At 43.1% G+C, this 22,966-nt stretch overlaps 1 protein-coding gene across 2 annotated transcripts in view; it reads left to right on the forward strand.

Annotated features, from left to right (window-relative positions):
- LOC139370552 (cytosolic carboxypeptidase 4) overlaps positions 1–22,966 on the forward strand; it is a 259,601-nt gene that overhangs the window by 123,889 nt on the left and 112,746 nt on the right. For both annotated transcript variants that reach the window (XM_071110131.1, XM_071110122.1), the window contains exons 3-9: positions 1,451–1,514; positions 1,680–1,826; positions 3,293–3,424; positions 5,209–5,302; positions 12,419–12,456; positions 21,964–22,172; positions 22,475–22,634. In XM_071110131.1, the coding sequence (XP_070966232.1) occupies positions 1,451–1,514; positions 1,680–1,826; positions 3,293–3,424; positions 5,209–5,302; positions 12,419–12,456; positions 21,964–22,172; positions 22,475–22,634 (844 nt within the window). The remainder of the gene's footprint in view (positions 1–1,450; positions 1,515–1,679; positions 1,827–3,292; positions 3,425–5,208; positions 5,303–12,418; positions 12,457–21,963; positions 22,173–22,474; positions 22,635–22,966) is intronic.

Raw genomic sequence — 22,966 nt, forward strand, 5'->3', positions numbered from 1 at the left:
ATAAGGTGGCTCAGTGTTGTCTGGGTTAGGGTTTGGCTAGGGTAGGCCATCATTGTAAATAAGAATTTGTACTTAACTGACTTGCCTAGTTAAATAAAGGTAAAACAAATAATTGTCTCATCTGATGTGATAGAGACATGGAGAGTAACAGTATGCCAATGTCAGTAGTTCTTAATGAAACCAATGGCCACCAACCATCAATTCTAAGGTCTTCTGAAGTGCATGTGACAGAAAGACATGGCTCTGCATGTGACAGAAAGACACAGCTACACCTTATGTCAGCTCAGCTGTAATAGATCACCTCTGTTGGGTGTTGGGTCCTGTCTCTTATTCCCTCTGTGACAACACCTGTCGTAGAGTATGCACGCAGAAAGGCCAACAGATAATCTATCTTCTGCACTGTTAAATGTCAAGGTCATTGTAGTAGTTTCCCTAGATCATTTCATATGTTCTGTTATTGTTTTCCCTTGTAGTTTTTCAGAAATGCTGTACTCACAGTGTTTTTTTTCGAATATTTTACTTACGTGATTTGTTTTCATTTCTTTCGGTTCTGTACTTTTAAAGAGGTGCATACATACTGTACAATCCTTCAATAATGTCTCCCTTTGCATATCTCTCTCCCAGTGGTTTATTGAAGAACCAGCGTTTCAGCCTTCTTTACGGTTCTTAGATTTTTCCAGTTTACCGTGTGGTCCGTCAGTCTGCACCTCGTCAACTATTAAGCTTTGAGTCCGCAGCTTCCACCTTATCCCTTTCCATATGTAAAATCATCACAATCAAATAATAATACTGCCACCTGTCTAACAAAGTTAGCCCTTCTCAGCACATACGGTATAGGCCGATATTTTCCCTGCCTGTTATCATACAGGAATTCTCTCAGCTATAAATGTCAAAGTCTGGGCCTGGATCGTGTAGGTGATCCATTCGCACCTCATCACCATGCCTGTTTAGGTGCTGTCTGTCTACAGAGATACCAAATAGCACCTTATTCCCTATGTAGTGCACTACCAGGGCCCATAGTAGTGCACTATATAATGAAAGGGTGCGATTTGGGACTTCTCTCTGGGGATTAGTGCCCCCCATACAGAAAGGCTGTCATCTGCTGCTGCTTTTAAACACAGCACCACAGCCCCTGCTGGGCCTGGGGCATTCGGTTTCCTGCACCTGGGCCTGCTGCAGTATTTGGGACCCACGCTGTGTTGTTGTGACCTAAGTGATCTCACCACCTAATTCATCCTCAAAATTAGACGTCTGAGTCAAAGCTCCCCAGCTGGGTCTTGGGAAATGCATTTGCGTTGCCAGTCGAGAGCATGGTCACATAGTTAAATATAACAACAATGCCAATGACAGTTCTCTCGTTCGAGTTGCCACTCTACAGCCAACACTACAGAAAACAACAGCAGCAGTCTGGCTGAGGTTTTGACATAGTGTTGATCTCTTCTCCCCACAGAATGCAGGGGACATTGAGAGCACCCTCAATATCCTCAATGTGCTGGATGAGCTGCTTTCAGCTGGTGAGTCTCTGTTGATTCAGATTCATAGTAATTCCATGCAGATGAAATGCTACGGTACGTCTACTCCCCCTAGAGAGCTACAGTCTACTACCATTCTTTGGTTTAGTTGTGTGTGTGTGTGTCTGTGTGTGTGTGTGTTTGTCTGTGTGTGTGTGTGTGTTCCAGGCACAGACAGACGGATCACCTACATGATCTCGAAGGGGGGTAGCGAGGCCCTCCTAAGCGCCCTGGTGACCACAGCCAGGACCTTCTCCCCCAACTTCACCATCCTCCTCCCCCTGCTGCACCTCCTGGCCAAGGTCGGACACAGAGGTGAGGCTCCAACTGACAGATCGGAGTGGAAATATAGTTTACAAGAACGTGAAGTGATACAATATTTGGAGATGTCATTATTTAGCGGTTGTCATGAAAGCACATGGCTATTTTTCTCAGTTATACTGCATGTTGTCGTAAGAGGTTGTCAAACGGTCTGTAGATCTCAACCTTTCAACACAGTGGGTAGCTTGATGATTTTCTTAGTTACCGTCTTAGAATGTCAACAGGAAGTGAGTCCACATCAAATAATGGAGATATCATGGCTTTCTCCTCCTTGGCCGAGGTGTCCATTAGCTTTTAATAGAAAGGCCGACAGGTCCATCTGACTGTTATCCATGTTATCCATTATCTGACAAAGCTTCACTGACACGGATGCATACCTTCATATCGTCACAAGTGGCATGTGGCCACTTGTATGAGTAGGAGAAGCTTTCTCCATTCATATACATTGCAATGTTCATTGTCACCCAAGCTAATGAAGGATTTATGGTAACCGGTATCAACAGCATCAGCTGGTTTCTAAAAACCCATTTTGGTCTCAAGCTATTTTGACAAGAATGAGAAGCAATGGTCAATTTATATGGTGCTGTGCAATATAATCGATCAATGTGATTGTATTACTACTTGAATTAGATCCCACAACTCTTTACTTTCACACCTGCTTCAGGATGTTACTGCTAAACAGCACATATAGTTGTATTGGTCTCACCTGCGTTTCAGTAAAAGCCAAGCTTTGCCCTGTACTTCAGGGCCCGGTGAGCCTTTTCTCTCTTCTCTACAGAGCATAGTACAGTCAGTCATCTAATGGGTGCCTTTGACTGGACTCTTCACATTTAACGGGTGTCCTCCGATCACTAAAATGCCAGCTATGAATGCTGATGCAATATCCAATAAAGCCAGTGACGCGTTTGAACGTTGGTCTAAGTGGTTTTTCCACTGTAATTGCTGTAATATTGTATCATAAACTAGGATTTGTGTGCCTGGTTAAGCATGGTTGTGTGTCAGTGATTAGTAGAAAATCATACCAGATCTATTCCACTCCACAAACCGCCAGGCAATTCACATGTGTAAAAGCAGTGAGAAATCATTCAAGCAGATAGACAATCTAATAGCGTATTTGGATTGCATATCATTCAGTGAAAATATTGTCCTCATGCGCCCAAGCAGCTTTTATTCATGAATTCGTTTCATTATGGTGATTCACAATGAGAAGTGTTTTCTTGTTATTTTAAGTGGCGGATAAAATAAGCAAACCACATAGGCCTACAACTGTTTTAATTATACTAATCAAATCTTTATCTTCATTTGATCTGTTTTTCTACCTCATAGAATGTTTCATTTTCTCTGAAAAATAACTGTGCAAACATTTGCACTGGTGTAAACAGTGTCAGTGGGTGGTCAGTTATCATTAGATCTGAGGGTTACTGATTGCTTGTCTGTGGTGTTATGTGTGTCTCGATCAGACCGTCGTATTGGGATGAAGGCAGAGAAGGCGGAGGCTGTGCTGCCAACTCTGACTCTGCTGAAACAGAATGTAAAACACACCAGGAGGACGGCAGCCTGCCTTTGGGTCCTCCAGGTTTTCTGCTCCTCTGGTAGGTCAATAACCCCTTAAAGCTTCAATCGCACTTCACTGCTTTGTCTGTTTTGTGATTTACTCTCAATGTCAACAGTATCCAGAATTAATACAAAGATCTCTATGGGACTCTGTGAGTTCAGGGAGTATGGAGGAGGTCTACATTCTGAAGAGGCGCCACATATTTGACTTGAGTGCAGATGTGCTGGTGCCCTTCATTTAGGATAGTAATTATGATTTAATGAAACCATACTGTATCCAAATATTGACCAGTGAAATGTGAAATGATTAAACAACATGGTCACAAGGTCTGATTTTTGTGATGACTGTAAACTGTCAGTGAGTCGCTTATACTGTCGCTGGTGAAAGTCCAGACTCTCCACAATCTTCCAATTTTGCTGCCTTAAAATGTAATTATGAAAGGGATTCAATTAGAGTTTTTCCCCTATCGATCTACCCAGCCTAATCTAAAGTGAAAGAAAAATTATAGGACATTTTCCAAATGACTACAATATACAAAAGGAGGAACTATTGATTGCGTGTGTCTTCACACCCCAGGGTTGACACTTGGTGGAAGCTCCTTTGGCAGCCATTGTAGCTGTGAGTCCTTTTGAATTGGACTCTTGTTAGAATTGGACTCTTGTTAGAATTGAACTCTTAAGGGAACATATGTCCTTTTTTTCATCAAATTTGCTCAAGCTCAGTACATTTGGTTGGGAATTTAATGATGGATATATGTATTTTTTAAGTATTATGGTGGCAGCATCATGTTACGGGTATGCTTGTTATTGGCAGGGACTGGGGAGCTTGTCATGATCTAAATAAATATGGAAGGAGCAAAGCCCAGTAAAAAGATCAAGGAAAACCAGCCTCAGTCTTTTGAAACCCTGGGATAGAGTTGTATTTTTCAGCAAGACAATTACACAAATGTTCATGCCAAAGACACACCAGAATGGCTCTCCAAGAGGTGTTGAGCTTTCCTGAGTGGTCTCATCTCAGTCCAGACTTAAATGTGCTGAAAATCAGAGACAAGGTTTGCTGCCCATCGCTTATTCCCAAACAAATGTACAGAGCTTGAGCAATTTTGCAAAAACAATGGACATATGATGCCCTAAGAGTCTCACTCAGGAGAGGCTGTAGTGTCTTCCTAGTACTGCTAAAGGGCATAGGCCTACAGAATGAATCCCAGCTGTAATGGTGCTCCCACTAAGTATTAACTCTGGGCTGTGAAAACATGCATCCTCATTTTGTATTTCTTAATCATATAATTTTACTTTCAGTTTGAAAATGTGGACTAGGTTGTGTAGATTGATAGGAAAAAAGAAATCAAAAAGAGATTAAATGGTTAACATTTTAAGGCAGCAAATGTGAACACACTGCAAAAACTGGTTGAATCAACGTTGTTTCAACCCAAAGATTCAATGTGTTTATGCTGAACCAACTTGTAACCTAAATCCAGTGGCGAGGTGACATTTTTGGTTAATTTCACTTTGAATTCACGTTTGTCGACAAGCAAATGTAAATCCAAACTGGACGATGAACTGACATCTGTGCCCAGTGGGAAGATTCTGCAAGGGGTGTGTAGACTTTCAGTAGGCGCTGTAAATAGAAACGTTTTGTCAGTAAGCAAACCTAAATTATGTGGTGGAAGTTAGAATTTTGGTTGAAGTTGAAGTCTCTTGAAATTCCCATGAAGCCAGTAGATTTCCACTCTGGACTCGTAAGGAGTTGGACAGGGAGAAACATAATGAATTAGCACTAGCCATTGAATGCAATTATCAATGGCATTTATATTTCTTTCAGTCACCACAGCTACGCTGCTGGGACAAAACCGAGGCCTGGACGTTATATTCAGACTGATACCCCCTCACACTACGAGGCACAAACGCACCGTCAAGTGAGTATCGTATATCATGTCCACCTGTCATTGGCTGTGCCAGAGACATGCCACAGCTACAGCCAGAGCTCTACAGTATACCCACCGTTGCATTCTCTAAGCACTACACATATCACGGACGGATCAGATCGCACTGAAAATGAGACTAACCAAGTGCTGGGTGAATCAAATACTGCACTCTATATGATTTATAGCCCAAGACTTACCCATAAGTTCTGCTGAAGTGCTGTAAATTATTCTCTGTGGTTAGGCAATATTTAACAATCTTAGTGTCCTTATCAATAGGCTTTGGCCTACTAATAAATGATTGTCGCACGAGAGGTGTAATGTTTATTGAAGATTTACTCAAGGTAAAAGTTTATTAATAATATCATGAATTTGGCATTCTATTTATAGGGCTAATGGTAACTACTTCTAATCTTCCGAAGATCCAATCAACCATGGATGAATGACAGTAAATCAGATGTCAACGTAGCTTTCATAAATGCAACTTCATTCCAAATGTACTTTCACATGTAGATTGTTTAAGAAAAGTTATAGGAAGTACTTTAAATTATTCAATTGTATTTAGGTAGTATATGCAAAATTGTATGGAAGCTAAACAATGTCTAAATGTGCTGACATAATAGCTCAGCTGAATCGAGCGCAGTTTGTTTCCAAAGCTGAGCATGGTACTTGCTTCAGTTCCTTAGAAAACTATGCAGTTATTATTTCTTTAAATGTATTATTTCTTACATTGTTAGCCCAGAAGATCTCAAGTGTTATTTCATACAGCCGGGAAGAACTATTGGATATAAAAGCGATGTCAACTTACCATCATTACGAACAGGGATACGTCTTTCCTGAAGTGGATCCTTTGTTCGGACCTCCACCCTGGACATGCGATCTTATCCCAGAGGCCGACGCAAAACAACGCGGTCGCTGCAGGAGAGGCAGACGGAGCCGCCTACTGGTCAGACTCAGAAGGCGAGCACACCATCCACCGATTCGGAGCATATTACTGTCCAATCTCTAGATAACAAGATGCATGAAATTAGGGCACGAGTTGCCTCCCAGAGAGACATCAGAGATTGTAACATTCTCTGTTTCACGGAAACATGGCTCACTCGGGATATGTTGTCAGTACAGTCGGTACAGCCACCCGGTTTCTTCACGAATCGCACCATCAGAAATAAACATCTCTCTGGTAAGAAGAAGGGCGGGGGAGTATGCCTTATGATTGACGGCTCATGGTGTAATCACAATAACATACAGGAACTCAAGTCCTTTTGTTCACACAACCTAGAATTCCTTACAATCAAATGCCGACCGCATTATCTTCCAAGATAATTCTCTTCGATTATAGTCACAGCTGTGTATATCCCCCCCAAGCAGATCCCTCATCAGCCCTGAAAGAACTTCACTAGACTCTAGTAAACTGGAAACCATACATTCTGAGGCTGCATTATTGTAGCTGGGGATTTTAACAAAGCTAACCTAAGAACCATACTTCCTAAATTCTATCAGCATATCGAATGCGCGACAAGAGCTGGTAGCTTTCTGGATCATTGCTACTCGAACTTCCGCAACGCATACAAAGCCCTCCCCCGCCCTGCCTTCAGCAAATCTGACCATGACTCCGTTTTGTTGCTCCCAGCCTATAGACAGAAACTAAAACAGGAAACTCCCATGCTCAGGTCAATACGAAGCTGGTCTGACCAATCGGATTCCATGCTTCAAGATTGCTTCGATCACGTGGACTGGGATATGTTCCGGATAGCCTAAGACACTAACATTGATGTATATGCTGACTTGGAGAGAGAGTTTATTAGCAAGTGCATCGGAGATGTCACACCCTCTGTGTCCATTAAAACCTTCCCTAACCAGAAACCGTGGATTGATGGCAGCATTTGCACAAAACTGAAAGCGCCAACCACCACTTTTAATCATGGCAAGGCGACCGTAAACAGGACCGAATACAAACAGTGCAGCTATTCCCTCTGCAAGGCAATCAAACAAGCAAACCGTCAGTATAGAGACAAAGTAGAGTCGCAATTCTATGGCTAAAATATGTATGTGGCAGCGTCTACAGTCAATCACGGACTACAAAAAGAAAACCAGCCCCGTTGCGGACACCGATGTCTTGCTCCCAGACAAATTAAACAACTTCTTTGCTTGCTTTGAGGACAATACAGTGTCACTGACACGGCCCGCTAACAAAGCCTGTGGGTTCTCCTTATCCGTGGCCAATGTGAGTAAAACATTTAAACGTGTTAACCCTCGCAAGGCTGCCGGCATAGACGGCATCCCTAGGAGCATCCTCAGAGCATGCGCAGACCAGCTGGCTGGTGTGTTTACGGACATATTCAACCAATTCCTATCCCAGTCTGTGTTCCCCACATGCTTCAAGATTGCCACCATTGTTCCTGTTCCCAAGAAAGCTAAGGTAACTGAACTAAATTACTATCACCCAATTGCACTTACTTTTGTCATCATAAAGTGCTTTGAGAGACTAGTCAAGGACCATATCACCTCCACCCTACCTGATACCCTAGACCCAATCCAATTTGCTGACCACCCCAATAGGTCCACTGACGATGCAATCACCATCATGCTGCACACTGCCCTATCCCATCTGGACAAGAGGAATACCTATGTAAGAATGCTGTTCATTGACAACAGCTCAGCATTTAACACCATAGTACCCTCCAAACTCATCATTAAGCTTGAGACCCTGTGCAACTGTGTCCTGGACTTTCTGACGGGCCGCCCCCAGGTGGTGAAGGTAGGAAACAACATCTCCACCCCGCTGATCCTCAACACTGGGGCCCCACAAGGGTGCGTTCTCAGCCCTCTCCTGTACTCCCTGTTCACCCATGACTGCATGGCCATGCACGCTTCCTACACAATCATCAAGTTTGCAAACGACACTACAGACAGCCTACAGGGAGGAGGTGAGGGCCCTCAGAGTGTGGTGTCAGGAAAATAACCTCTCACTCAATGCCAACAAAACAAAGGAGATGATCGTGGACTTCAGGAAAGCGCAGGGTGAGCACCCCCCCTTCCACATCGACGGGACAGCAGTGGAGAAGGTGTAACATTTTAAGTTCCTCTGTGTACACATCACGGACAACCTGAAATGGTCCACCGACACAGACAGTGTGGTGAAGAAGGCGCAACAGCGCCGCTTCAACCTCAGGAGGCTGAGGAAATTTGGCTTGTCTTCTAAAACCCTCACAACTTTTACAGATGCACAATTGAGAGCATCCTGTCAGGCTGTATCACTGCCTGGTATGGCAATTGCACTGCCCTCAACCTCAAGGCTTTCCAGAGGGTAGTGCGGTGTGCACAACGCATCACCGGGGGCAAACTACCTGCCCTCCAGGACACCTACAGCACCCGATGTCACAGGAAGGCCAAAAAGATCATCAAGGACAACAGCCACCCGAGCCACTGCCTGTTCACCCCGCTATCATCCAGAAGGCGAGGTCAGTACAGATGCATCAAAGCTGGGACCGAGAGGCTGAAAAACAGCTTCTATCTCAAGGCCATCAGACTTTTAAACAGCCATCACTAACATAGAGAGGCTGCTGCCAACATACAGACTCAAATCTATGGCCACTTTAATAAACAAACTTAATAAAGGTATCAATAGTCACTTTAAATAATGTCACTTTAAAAATGTTTACATATCTTACATTACTCATCTCATATGAATATACTGTATTCTACACCATCTACTGCATCTTACCTATGCAGCACGCCATCACTCATCCATATATTTCTATGTACATATTCTTATTCATCACTTTACATTTGTGTGTATTTGTGTGTATAAGGCAGTTGTTCTGAATTTGTTAGATTACTTATTAGATTTTACTGCGTAGTCAGAACTAAAAGCAAAAGCATTTCGCTACACTCGCATTAACATCTGCTAACCATGTGTATGTGACAAATAAAATTGGATTTGATTTGATACTTAGAGGTAGGCATCTGGATGGTAGACTTGTTCTCACTGCAGTGTATTACCCCTCGTATACCAGTAGGAGTCACTGTTCAGGCAGGAATCTATCGACACTTTTTATTACTTACTTCAATCTTTATTTGGGTTTATGGCCTGATGTTGAAACAATGCTGTTGATTGAAAAATACCGTTTTACTGTCAGCATTGAACCAAGGTCAAATAAAATATGCCTAATCAAATATGAAATTACAAAATAATTTCAATCACCCAATATACACTGAGTGTACAAAACAAACTTGCTAATATTGAGTTGCACCCCTTTTGCCCCTCAGAACAGCCTCAATTCGTTGGGGCATGGACTCTACAAGGTGTTGAAAGCGTTCCACAGGGTTGCTGGCCATGTTGACTACAATGCTTCCCACAGTTGTGTCAAGTTGGCTGGATGTCTTTTGGGTGGTGGACCATTCTTGATACACACAGGGAAACTGTTGTGTGAAAAACCCAGCACCTTTGCAGTTCTTAACACACTCAAACCAGTGCGCCTGTTACGTACTACCATACCCAGTTCAAAGAAACTTAAATATTTTATCTTGTCCATTCACCCTTTGATTTGAAAAGATACACAACCTACGTCTCAATGCTTAAAAATCCTTCTTTATCCTGTCTTCTCCCCTTCATCTATGGTACCGAAGCGCTAAGTCTAGGACCAACAGGCTCCTTAACAAATCCAATGTATTGTCATCTTATCCAGAATGACTTACAATAGTAATTAGGGTTAAGTGCCTTGTCCAAGGGGATATCTGCAGATATTTGACCTAGTCTGCTCAGGGATTCAAACCAGCAACCTTTCACTTACTGGCCCAACACTCTTAACCACTAGCCTACCTGCCGCCCCACATTACAATATGTTGACCAATTACGTTGAAACCACATTGATTAAACCAGTGTGCGCCCAGTGGGTCTAGTTCACAGATACTGCTATAAAATCACTCACTCTGTCATCACTTTGCATGACTGCAGACTATGGACCACCACTCAATTTCAACATGAACTTGCGTACTATACATACGTTTGAGTATAGTATACTTGGACAGTTCAATTCCTAATTTATCTACGCTAACTGTGTCTTATGAGTTAACAAAGTATAGCCTCACTCAGGAGTACTGCTAAAGTGCATGGGCCTACTGTGGTGCCACCGTGAAGCCAAGAGCCCAAAACAGAAGGTGTGTTGTTGCTTATAGATTCAAACATAATTTTGTCTTATATCAAAATAGTTTTACCCTCTACGAGCAAGAGAGGTTTTACATTTTCTAAAAACTGAATCCCTGAAAAAGCGAAACCTTTTTTGTGTCTGCACAAATTGAACAATTTGCATACGTTTGCCTGGCTCAGGTTTGTAATTAAATGTGTGCCTTAAAGCGAGAGTCCGCCGGGCAGAGGAGGAACTTGCTGAACCTGCATTCATCAAAACTTTCCACTGCAGCTCATTTAGAGGGAAGTAGGTTACTCATGTTTAATGGAGTTGGATCACGGCAGGGAGCATATGTATTGGCAGTCTCTTTCTGTGCAAAGTAAAATGGAAAGTAAATTGTTACCGCCTTTGGCTGCAGGGGGGGGGGGGGGGGGGGGGGGGGTTAGGATTTTGAACACCTGACGTTCTCACTCAATTTGACATAATGTTATAATACTTTGCAAACACTAACGCACACAGTCAAACACAAACACATGCAAGCGAACACACGCAGGCCAGGCGCAAACACAGGCACACAAGCGACAGACAGTCACACGCACCCAGACACACACACATTTGTTAGTAGTGCCTGCTATCAACAGTCCAGCACCAGAGATCCCTGCTCCCAGCTTGGATTCTGATGGGAATTCTGACACGTAATTATTTGTTCACATGTTGGAATAGGAAGAAGCTTATCAGTCAAGTATGTAGTGAACTGGGCCTCATAGCCTTTCCCCAACATGGTATTGAAAACGCAATACATCCAGATTTCCCTTTTTGTTGCCTATAGTGTTGACTGTGCACCATAAGCACTTTTTACCCATAGGGAGAGCCCCAGTGCTGTATGGCTGCATGGCAACCACATTACTGAGGGCTGACAATGTCACAGCCAGCTGGGTTTCAACACAACAAGCTGTAGTCGATGAGAGGCGATCCGCAGGGCTAACCTTTGGCTATGAGCTAAGCCTTAATATGACCAAGAAGCTTTTCAAGGACAAAATTAACAAGACTCTCTCCCCCTCTGAGGATCACCTCTGTGTGAGAGGGTGTGTGTGTGTGATCATGGATCTGTCCAGAGGCATGTTGTATTCCCTGTAGAAACAACAACAGCCACAGCTGTGAGGAACAACTTTATTATGACCCCTGTTCAAACAGGCTGAAATTAGTCCCATTTTTCATGTGATTTCGAGGTAGAAGAAATCGCCCGGATAATTCGTTTTCACCGCTCCGATCAGATATCCCCACGGGCTCTTTAATATACAGCACTGCTAGGTGCCTGTGTTAAACTGTTTCAGTTTGAGTCTGAGACAGGGAGACGGTGTGGCGTATTAGGAAAACTGAGAGCATGGTAACTGATTCATTTAATAGGCTACATATGACACACTGTGTGAATGGCATTGATGTGGACTCATCAGACGGGAAGCACACACTGCTGATCCTTAATAATGGAACATGTCACAGGAGACGTGTCCTCTTAATGTGGATCAAAGACAATCAACAGACAACAATTCGCTGGCATGACATTTCCTGTGTCCCAGCGACGGCATGCAACACTGTTTTTTGTTTGGCTTGTTTATGCCCTTCACCTCAGCTCTAGATCAACAGAACACACCACTGCATCATCCTAATTCAGGGGGCTATACGTTAGGATTTATGTGGATGTAGAGAGAACCACATTCATAATTAATCTATGTTCACACTGTTGTGGCAGAATATATGTCTGCAACCCTGAATCAGCAGTTCTGTTGCTGGTAATAAATGCTTATGATTGCAGTGACAGGGATTTCGACATTACTAAAGCAGGTGCCTCTGTGCTTATGTAAACTATAAAATGCTGACTGGGATATTGGAGAGGTGCCCATCTTCTTGGTTTTATTCTGCAGAAGGAGAGCAGCCCCTTAATCACTGTTGTATGTAAAATTACTTCTCTTTTCTTTCGCAGGGCAGCAATCGATGCACTGGCAGCACTTTTATGTTCAAGTAAGTATTCTTCAGCCCCTCTCACTCATACCTTTTCCCCCTTTATAAACTCTTACCTTTCATACTAGCAGTCTGGAATAGTTCTATCCCAATCGACTGTGCTATTGGCTGTCTCAGATGATCTAGTTCAAGGCCATGGGAGTAATCAGGATCATAATGGGGAGGAATATTGAGTGGCATTTTGTGTTGGATAGCCTCGACTCCAGCCGGGTAATGTGTCAGATGGTCTGTGCCACAGGCTTTGTTTTGACCACACAATGAATCTTTTCTCTCGATATCAAACCCCTTAATTAACTGGTCAAACGTGGTCATTTTATCGAGTCTGTTTACGAGCCATTGTTGTTTTATAACTATTGATATTATGCAAGCATAGAAGCGTATACACAAAATATGGTTTAGTGATATAGGGAAGCCAGCTGTGAATTAGCTCAGTGCCATTTTGTACATAATTGTGATAATATTCCAGGCAATTTACTTTTTCAAATGAGCACACAGAAGACTGTTCTTCTGTAGTACCCAAGAAGTTGTTTTATGACCGGGGCTTGAATATGGATATGAAATGTATTACCAGTTTTAGCAATTCTACTAGCAGAGGCATTGGTGAAATATGCATATATGACAAGCAATGCTATTGGGATCAAAATGAAGTCTTTTTCATTTTCACTTAGCTCACATCTTCTTGGGTGATAATAGTGCACATCTCCATCTCTGTGTTAGCCCTCAGAGTGATCATCTTCATGAAATGATTGAATTGATCTGTTGTCTTGCACCCCTTCCCAGTCGGATTCACTCAGTTGAAACACAATCACAGTCAGTATAGCATGATTACACAGAGGTTCTCCACAACTTTACAGCTTGTCAGACACTGATTTAATATCACATCTCCCTCACTGGATATTTGCTCATAACACAAGCTATATTAGCTATTGATATTGTAGTAAATGTTAAAAATCACTTTAATATTACTCCCTGTGTGCTTTAACAGAACCGTTATTTCCTTTAATCATCGAGGGAAGCATTTTTTCCCCCCCTCCAACAAAATGAAGATTCTGTTTTCTCTGGGCATTCAAAATGCGTAAAGGCATGAAAAACACACAAGCTCAGCTATTAATCTGCCAGGGAGAGGTTGCTCAGCTCTGGGCTGTTCTACCAGCCAGGGAGAGGTGTTCTGGTCTACCTGTGGGTGGCAGTGTGACTCTGTGCCTCACTCAGCTCCTCAGCTCTCTCTTTGTGTATACAGGCTCTGCACCTGTTGATGCACTGCAGTTGCTGAACGATTCTACTTGTGAATAACATTAGGCTCCTGGTCCTCTCTGAAGCCTATTTTAAAGATGTGCGCCTAGGCGGGGATGGTGCAATTAATTCTCTTTCATTCAGCAGCAATTTCCAGTGTGCAGTCGCTGCTCTTTGTCTATGCAGTCCACAGGGAGCTTTATTACGCTTTGTGATGTTTTTTTTGTTGACTTTCCTGGTTTCCTGTTCTCTCAAGGGGGATGTCAGAGGTAGTCGATAACCATCGAACAATTCACCTCCTTCTTCCTTGTATGGTTTGACGATCAGTTGGCTGTGCATTTTAATTCAGTGCTACACATTTAGTTGTCGTAGGCTAGATTATGTTTCTGTATCAAAAGATGGCTTGACATGTGAAAAGGAAGGTCCCAGATAAAAAAGAAAATGTGCAGCTTTATTTTCAATGTTTTACAATTTCAACTAGGCTTGAGCTGCTTCCACTCTTACGCATAGTCTATGTGTTGATGTAGTATTTCTGGGCAGCTGTTATGACACAGTATCTCAATCCAAATTATGCTCTCCCCATAGGATTAGAAAACCAAACCTTTTATAAACCTTTCTAGGATAATGAGATAGGGCTACAGCAAGACATATTGCTTGCATACATACCTGTCCCTGTGGCTGTGATTGGAGTTGTGTGAATTAGCTTTGTTGTATGCAGTACCTACCTATCCGCTCCTATACATCTGCATGCATTTCACCCCAAGTGAATCTCTTGTCCCATGGGAGAGCAAATAAAAAACATTTCAGAAAGCTGTGTTTGGCAGAGGGCTAGATCGAGGTGATAGGAGGGAGAGAGAGTTGGAAAGGGGATACCTAGTCAGTTGCACAACTGAAATGTGTCTTCCACATTTAACCCAACCCCTCTGAATCAGAGAGGTGTGAAGCCTGCCTTACTCTACATCATTTTCACCCAGGGAGCTGTTGTTGTTCAGGGTTAGCTGCCTTGCTCAAGGGTAGAACAAAACATTTGTCCACCTTTATTGACTTAGGGATTTGAACCCGCAACCTTTTGGTTACTGTCCCAAAGCTCTTAGCTGCTAGGCTACCTGCTCGCCAGAGTGAGATACAGAGAGAGAGAGAGGGGAGCTCTTGCACTAGTGAGAGAATCCCCAGTCCTTTCTCATTTGTTTCCATACTCACGCTACACTCCATCTCCTGTGATCATCTGTCAGACACTGTAGTGGGGAGATGCACTTGAGCACTTCCCATGCTGCCCCAGTCCAGCATACGTCACAGTACCCATGTCAGGTTGACCTAGCTCAGTCCTCTGTGGACTACTGCAGTGGCACTGTAGATTCTCTATCAGTGTAGCTCTGGCTCTGGCTCTGGCATTGGTATTGGCCAGGCCCCAGTTTCCTCATCAGATACAAGGATGCATTCTGTTATAAGATCAGCAAGCTGTGTCAATGGGAGTATACACATTGTCCTCCCCTTCACTGAACAGTAGAAAGGCTCACGGCCATTGTGAATAGTAGATGTACTTACGCTCCTTTTTATACCATCCAGACTGAACACGCAGCTAGCTACAGTAGCTAAACAAAGCCAGAGTGTTGCTATATAGCTTGTGCCTTTAAACTTAGATTACTAATAAAATGTTCATTCCACAAGTGCTGGCTAGACTAACAGTCTTTCCTTCAATTATGTAGCCGTTGTAGCACTCACTAGACCTTAATTGTCATACCAGTTGGACTTCTTACCATATTCTTCATCTTAACGAGTTGCTCTGCCCAGTGCTATCGTCACGGAGCCTACATGCACTGTAACACAAAACTGCCCTCGTCTCATTGAGTTTCTCATCTCATCCCTTTTGAAGCAGTCTTCCTGCATTTCACATCTATTCTCCCCCAAAAAATGCATCATTATGACATCATGATGACATCATTATGACATTATTATGACATCATTATGACATCATTATGACATCGAATGCCATGTGTTTTTATCAGTTCATTATACTATTGTTCATTTGGCCTCTCAGTGCCAAGATGATGCATGCTCTTATTGTGTTATTTGAATAAAAGCACAGTGAAGCATGACACGGAGGAAAAAAGCGCCAGCCGGCATCAATTTGAATATGAATAGCTAATACAGCTGCTTGTAGTGAACATTTACCCAGACCCAGAGAGTAAACAGACAAGAGACGAAATGGAAATGCAACACAGCTTTTTCTATAACACTAAGGTGGTGCCTAATACCTAAATTGATGCAAAGGTCACGTGTGAATAAATATTTGAAAAAGGTTTTCAAACTCCCTCAATACTTTGAATCCATTTAGCAGTCAAGCCTATCTGGAGGACATATGATGGATACTATGTTTTGCCTTCTGTTAGGCCTTGCCAAATTATAACTGAAGAGAAGTAGAGGGGCTTCAGAGAGGTAGTTAAGTGATGCCAACAGGAGGAAGTGCTTCACATTTCAAGTTTATTTCATTCTGTTGTGTTTCATTGTAATGAGGCTGGAAATGAGGACACTTGGGTGTTTCTACTGCTATTAAACCAGGTAGAAAAATGTTGCTGTCTCTAGAGAGCTGTGATAAAAGCTTACCCTGCAGATACTGAATGCAATAGTATGTATTTTTCCAACCATTTTCCAACGCTGTGTGTTATGCAGTATTCTACATCTTCCAAGAAAGACAGCTCTCTACGTCAAAGTAATAACACTCATTGACCATAGGATCAAGATCCTTGACATTACCGCAGTGGGCTTGATAAATAGGCCAAGAATGCATTGTTAAGCATAGCTGCTCAATAAATATTAACTATAGTACAACTACAGTGCATTCGGAAAGTATTCAGACCCGTTGACTTTCTCCACATTTTGTTACATTACAGCCTTATTCTGAAATTGATTCAATTGTTTCCCCCCCTCATCAATCTACACACAATACCCCATAATTGCATTTTTGCAAATGTTTAAAATAAAAACCCAGAAATATCACATTTACATAAGTATTCAGACCTTTTACCCAGAACTTTGTTGAACACCTTTGGCAGCGATTACAGCCTTGAGTCTTCTTGGGTATGACGCTACAAGCTTGGCACACCTGTATTTGGGGAGTTTTTTTCATTCTTCTCTGCAGATTCTCTCAAGTTCCGTCAGGTTGGATGGGGAGCGTTGCTGAACAGCTATTTTCAGGTCTCTCCAGAGATGTTTGATCGGGTTCAAGTCCGAGCTCTGGCTAGGCCATTCAAGGACATTCAGAGACTTGTCCCGAAGCCACTCCTGCGTTGCCTTGTCTTTGTGCTTAGGGTCATTGTCCTGTTGGAAGGTGAACTTTCACCCCAGTCTGAGGTCCTGAGCACTCTGGATCAGGTTTTCATCAAGGGTCTCTCTGTACTTTGTTCCGTTCATTTTTCCCTCGATCCTGACTAGTTTCACAGTCCCTGCCTCTGAAAAACATCCCCACAGCATGATTCTGCCACCACCATGCTTCACCGTAGGAATGGTGCCAGATTTCAGGCCTGGCATTCAGCCCAAAGAGTTCAATCTTGGTTTCATCAGACCAGAGAATCTTGTTTCTCATGGTCTGAGAATGTTTAGGTGCCTTTTGGCAAACTCCAAGCGGGCTGCCATGTGCCATTTACTGAGGAGTGGCTTCCGTCTGGCCACTCTACCTTAAAGGCCTGATTGGTGGAGTGCTGCAGAGATGGTTATCCTTCTGGAAGGTTCTCCCATCTCCACACAGGAACTCTGGAGCTCTGTCAGAGTGACCATTGTGTTCTTGGTCACCTCCCCGACCAAGGCCCTTCTCCCCCGATTCCTCAGTTTGGCTAGGCAGCCAGCTCTAGGAAGAGTTTGGTGATTCCAAACTTCTTGCGTTTAATAATGATGGAGGCCACTGTGTTCATGGGTACCGTCAATGCTACAGATCTGTGCCTCGATATATTGCTGTCACGGAGGTCTACGGACAATTCCTTTGACCTCATGGCTTGGTTTTTATCTCTGACATGCACTGTCAACCATAGGACCTTATATAGACAGGTGTGTGCCTTTCCAAATCATATCCAATCAATTGAATTTACCCCAGGTGGAATCTAATCCAGTTGTAGAAACACCTCAAGGATGATCAATGGAAACAGGATGCACCTGAGCTCAATTTCAAGTCTCATAGCAAAGGGTTTGAATACTTATGTAAACAAGGTATTTCAGTTTTTTTTATTTTTATACATTTGCAAAAAATTCTACCAACCTGTTTTCGCTTTGTCATTATCTGGTATTGTGCGTAGAATGATGAAGGAAAAAAAGTATTTATCCATTTTAGAAAAAGGCTGAAACCGAATAAAATGTGGAAAAAGGGAAGGGGTCGGAATAATTTCCGAATGCGCTGTATTTAAATTTATCAAATCTAAATGTATTGGTCGCGCACGCAGATTTTCAGACGTCATCCCATGTCCAGCGAAATGCTTGTGTTTCTAGCTCCAACAGTACACTAATATCAAGCAATACAATAACAATACACACATAATAATTATCCGAATGAGCAATGTCAGAGTCCAGAGTATACACTGCACAAAACATTAAGAACACCTTCCTAATATTGAGTTGCACCCCCCTCCTTTCGCCCTCAGAACAGTTTCAACTCGCCAGGGCATGGACTCGACAAGGTGTCCAAAATTTTCCACATGAATGCTGGTTTTGTTGATTTTAATACTTCCCACAGTTGTGTCAAGTTGGCTGGATGCCCTTTGGGTGGTGGACCATTCTTGATGCACACGGGAAACTGTTGAGCGTGAAAAACCCAGCAGTGTTGCAGTTCTTGACACAAACCAGTGCGACTGGTACCTACTACCATACCCCGTTCAAAGGTACTTCAATCTTTTGTCTTTCCCATTCACTCTCTGAAGGGCACACATACACGTCTCAATTTTCTCAAGGCTTATTGTCTCCTCTCCTTCATCTACACTGATCATAGTTTTTAAGGAAGGCATCATAGCTTTCACCTGGATTCACCTGGTCAGTTTATGTCATGGAAAGAGTTTGTGTGTGACTGTGTGTGTGTGTGTGTGTGTGTGTGTGTGTGTGTGTGTGTGTGTGTGCATATATATATATATATATATATATATATATATATATATATATATATATATATTTAATTAGAGTGTATAGACATTATGGACAGTATATGAATAGAAAAGGTGTGTGTACAGCAGTAGTTATATAGATTTAGCCTTGACTAGAATACAGTACATACATATGAAGTGGGTAATACAGAATGTAAACATGATTAAAGTGAGCCCCCACAAAAAGGCCCTTTATAATAAAGCCATAACAACATTTGTGATGTGGCATAGGCTACAGTTGAGCAGAAGTGTTTTTAGCATTTCCACACATGGGGAACATTTGTTTGCAGGGTCATGACAGAAAGCATTAGCTGAATCTTTTTTGTTTCCACATACTGACCGGAATGAGTGGCTACACTGACACTGACAAACTGAGTTCAATCTGGTCTTGAATTCAAACAAACAACAGCCCAGGCCAATGAGGTGACATACAGATTGTAGAATATTAGGAGGTAATACAGTATATGTATATTATAGGCTACAGTAGGCTACTAAATACAAGTTCCAGTGGCACACTGATTCACCCAACGATGAAGATGAAGCCATACTGTAGGATACTACTCACGGTGAGGACCGATGCGCTCTTCTTAGCAATAGCCTATTTCACGATGAGCTACTTTGAAAAACAGTGCTGCTGTTCGCCAACAATGTATGCATTTAAACATTTGCAAAAGGCAAACAGACAGCCGCAATCAACCATAGAAAAGTAATGTATAGATGACAGTGCCCATTGAAGTTAGGACTGGCAGCTATTGCTATCATACCCATGAGTTTAACACTCAAACTGTCAGAGTGAGAGGTTCCAAAATCCTTCCATGGATTATATGTCTATCGGCATAATGCTACAAGCTGTATATTTGGCGCGCATGCTGCCCAAATTGCGGCCTTCCTGACTATAGGCAACCCGTAACTGACAAAATAAATAATAATAAAAATAAAAATACACTATATATACAAAAGTATATAATCAAATTAGTTGATTTGGCTATTTTAGCCACACTTGTTGCTGACAGATGTATAAAATCGAGCACACAGCCAGTGAAATCTCCATAGACGAACATTGGCAATAGAATGGCCTTACTGAAGAGCTCAGTGACTATCAATGTGGCAACGTCATAGGATACCACCTTTCCAACCAGTCAGTTTGTCAAATTTCTGCCCCGATTGAGCTGCCCCAGTCAGCTGTAAGTGCTGTTATTGTGAAGTGGATAAGCCTAAAAGCAACAACGGCTCAGCCGCGAAGTGGTAGGCCACACAAGCTCACAGAACGGGACCGCTGAGTGCTGAAAGCTTGCCAAAAATATGTGGACACCTGCTGGTCAAACATCTCATTCCAAAATCATGGGCATTAATATAGAGTTGGTCCCCCCTTTGCTGCTTTAACACTAGATGTTGGAACATTGCTGCGGGGGCTTGCATTCAGCCACAAGTGTATTAGTAAGGTCGGGCACTGATGTTGGGCGATTAGGCCTCACAGTCGGTGTTCCAATTCCTCCCAAAGGTGTTCGATGGAGTTGTGGTCACAGCTCTGTGCAGGCCAGTCAAGTTCTTCCACACCGATCTCAACAAGCCATGTCGGTAAGGACCGCGCTTTGTGCACAGGGGCATTGTCATGCTGAAACAGGAAAGGGCCTTCCCAAAACTGTTGCCATAAAGTTCGAAGCACAGAATCGTCCATAATGTCATTGTATGCTGTAGGGTTAAGATTTCCCTTCACTGGAACCAAGGGGCCTAGCCTGAATCATGAAAACAGCCCCAGACCATTATTCCTCCTCCACCAAACTTTACAGTTGGCACTATGCATTCAGGCATGTAGTGTTCTCCTGACGTCCGCTATACCCAGATTAGACGGTCAGATGGTCAAGCATGATTCATCATTCCAGAGAACGTGTTTTCACTGCTCCAGGTTCCAATTGCGGCGAGCTTTACACCATTCCAGCTGACATTTCGCATTGCGCATGGGGATCTTAGGATTTTGTGCGGCTGCTTGGCCATGGAAACCCATTTCGGGGAGGTTCCGACTAACTGTTCTTGTGCTGATGTTGCTTCCAGAGGCAGTTTGGAACCTCGGTAGTGAGTGTTGCAACCGAGGAACTCTGCCTAGAAGTCGCCTCTTTACCGTTGACTTGGGGAATGGCACTATTTAATGAAGCTGCCAGTTGAGGACTTGTGAGGCGTCTGTTTCTCAAACTAGACACTCTTGTCATGGACATGTACTTGTCCTCTTGCTCAGTTGTGCACTGGGGCCTCCCACTCCTCTTTCTATTCTGGTTAGAGAGTCCGTTTGCACTGTTCTGTGAAGGGAGTAGTGCACAGCGTTGTACGAGATCTTCAGTTTCTTGTCAATTTCTCGCATGGAATAGCCTTCATTTCTCAGAACAAGAATGGACTGACTAGTTTCAGAAGAAAGGTCTTTGTTTCTGGCAATTTTGAGCCTGTAATCGAACCCACAAATGTTGATGCTCCAGATGCTCAACTAGTCTAAAGAAGGCCAGTTTTATTGCTTCTTTAATCAGGATAACAGTTTTCAGCTGTGCTAACATAATTGCAAAAGGGTTTTCTAATGATCAATTAGCCTTTAAAATGATAAACTTGGATTAGCTAACACAAAGTGACATTGGAAGACAGGAGTGACGGTTGCTGATCATGGGCCTCTGTACGCCTATGTAGATATTCCATAAAATATTCCAGCTACAATAGTCATTTACAACATTAACAATGTCTGCACTGTATTTCTGATCAATTTGATGATATTTTAATGGGGGATTTTTTTTAAGTGTCCCCAAACTTTTGAAAGGTAGTGTAGACTTTATTTTTTAAAAATGTGCTTTCTCTTGTGCTCCCCACTGGCCTGGGCCCAGGACCTTTAGCCCCGATAAGCTCCCACATTAACACGGCCCTGGGTAGAGTACCTATTGGTGATGACCATTTCAATGTCCACAAAGCAGTAGTTATATAGCAGGGCAGAGACGTAACCCTTGGCCACAGTAGTGATCTCTAAGGAAAGGTAGGTCGAGCCACAGCCTGTTCAACCCGCTACCATCCAGAAGGCGAGGTCAGTACAGGTGCACCAACGCTGGGACAGAGAGACTGAGAAACAGCTTCTATCTCCAGGCCTTCAGACTGTTAAACCATGTTCATATCTTTCTTTCAGAGGCCAATGTCAGGGCCGCTGTGGCTAAGGGTTACGTGTCTGCCCTGTTGAAGCTGTATGAGGACTGGCATAACAAGGACCCGGACCATGAGACCATCCCCATCCGCCTGGCCCTGCTCCATTGCCTGCACCAGACCACCCACTGCAGCGCTGGCCGGGACGCTCTGGTGGCGCAGGGGGGCATCAGCCTCCTCTACCACACCATACAGGTATACCCACACATAGCTTCACATTCTACCAGTCACTCTTATAAGCCATAATTAACATCCCTTACTTTAATTGCTTTTTTTTACTCCTTTGTAATTTCTCAGATCTAATTGCTTTAATGATAATGTTTTTTTTATAATTGGAGTTGGTATTGCCTGGCAATTCGGATTGCCCTCGCCCAGTTATTTGCGTATAATACAGAGCTTGATTGTAATGCTGGATAATGCATGCTAATGTGGGTAAAAAACAATCCTAAATACATGTAGGAGGTGGCTGTATTTCTGTTTGTGTTGCTGTTTTGAAGACCTGCCTGGCCAGTAACGGTCTGGAATCTCTGGTGGAGCCTGCTGTCCAGCTGATGAGGAAGTGCTATCCTAAATGTCCCTTGCCTCTGACCTCGGATCAGAGTGTTTATACCTTCCCCCTGCCTGGGAGGCCTACTGACACTGCTCCAGGACCCCAAGGTATTGTTTGCCTATCTCTGTTTTCATCTTCTCTCTCTCTCTCTCTCTCTGCTTCTGTTTCTCTCTCTGTCTCACACTCTCTCGGATACTATACTGGGAGGCGTGTGATGTTTAAAATGTTGATGTAACTGCGAGAATATGATGAGCGACATTATCCCACTGTGAACACACTGGCAGTGGTCGGCAGTGATAAAGTCTTCCTGCCATGTTTGTCATTCAGCGAGCATAGGCTTGGTTACCGTGGCAACCCTGGGTCGCTGAGGCAGACTCTTTAGATGCCCACCTCATTTCTCTTAGTGATGAGGCACACTTCATCTGATCTGCCTATAAGC

The sequence above is a fragment of the Oncorhynchus clarkii genome, chromosome 2, assembly GCF_045791955.1.
Source record: "Oncorhynchus clarkii lewisi isolate Uvic-CL-2024 chromosome 2, UVic_Ocla_1.0, whole genome shotgun sequence".
NCBI lineage: Eukaryota > Metazoa > Chordata > Actinopteri > Salmoniformes > Salmonidae > Oncorhynchus > Oncorhynchus clarkii.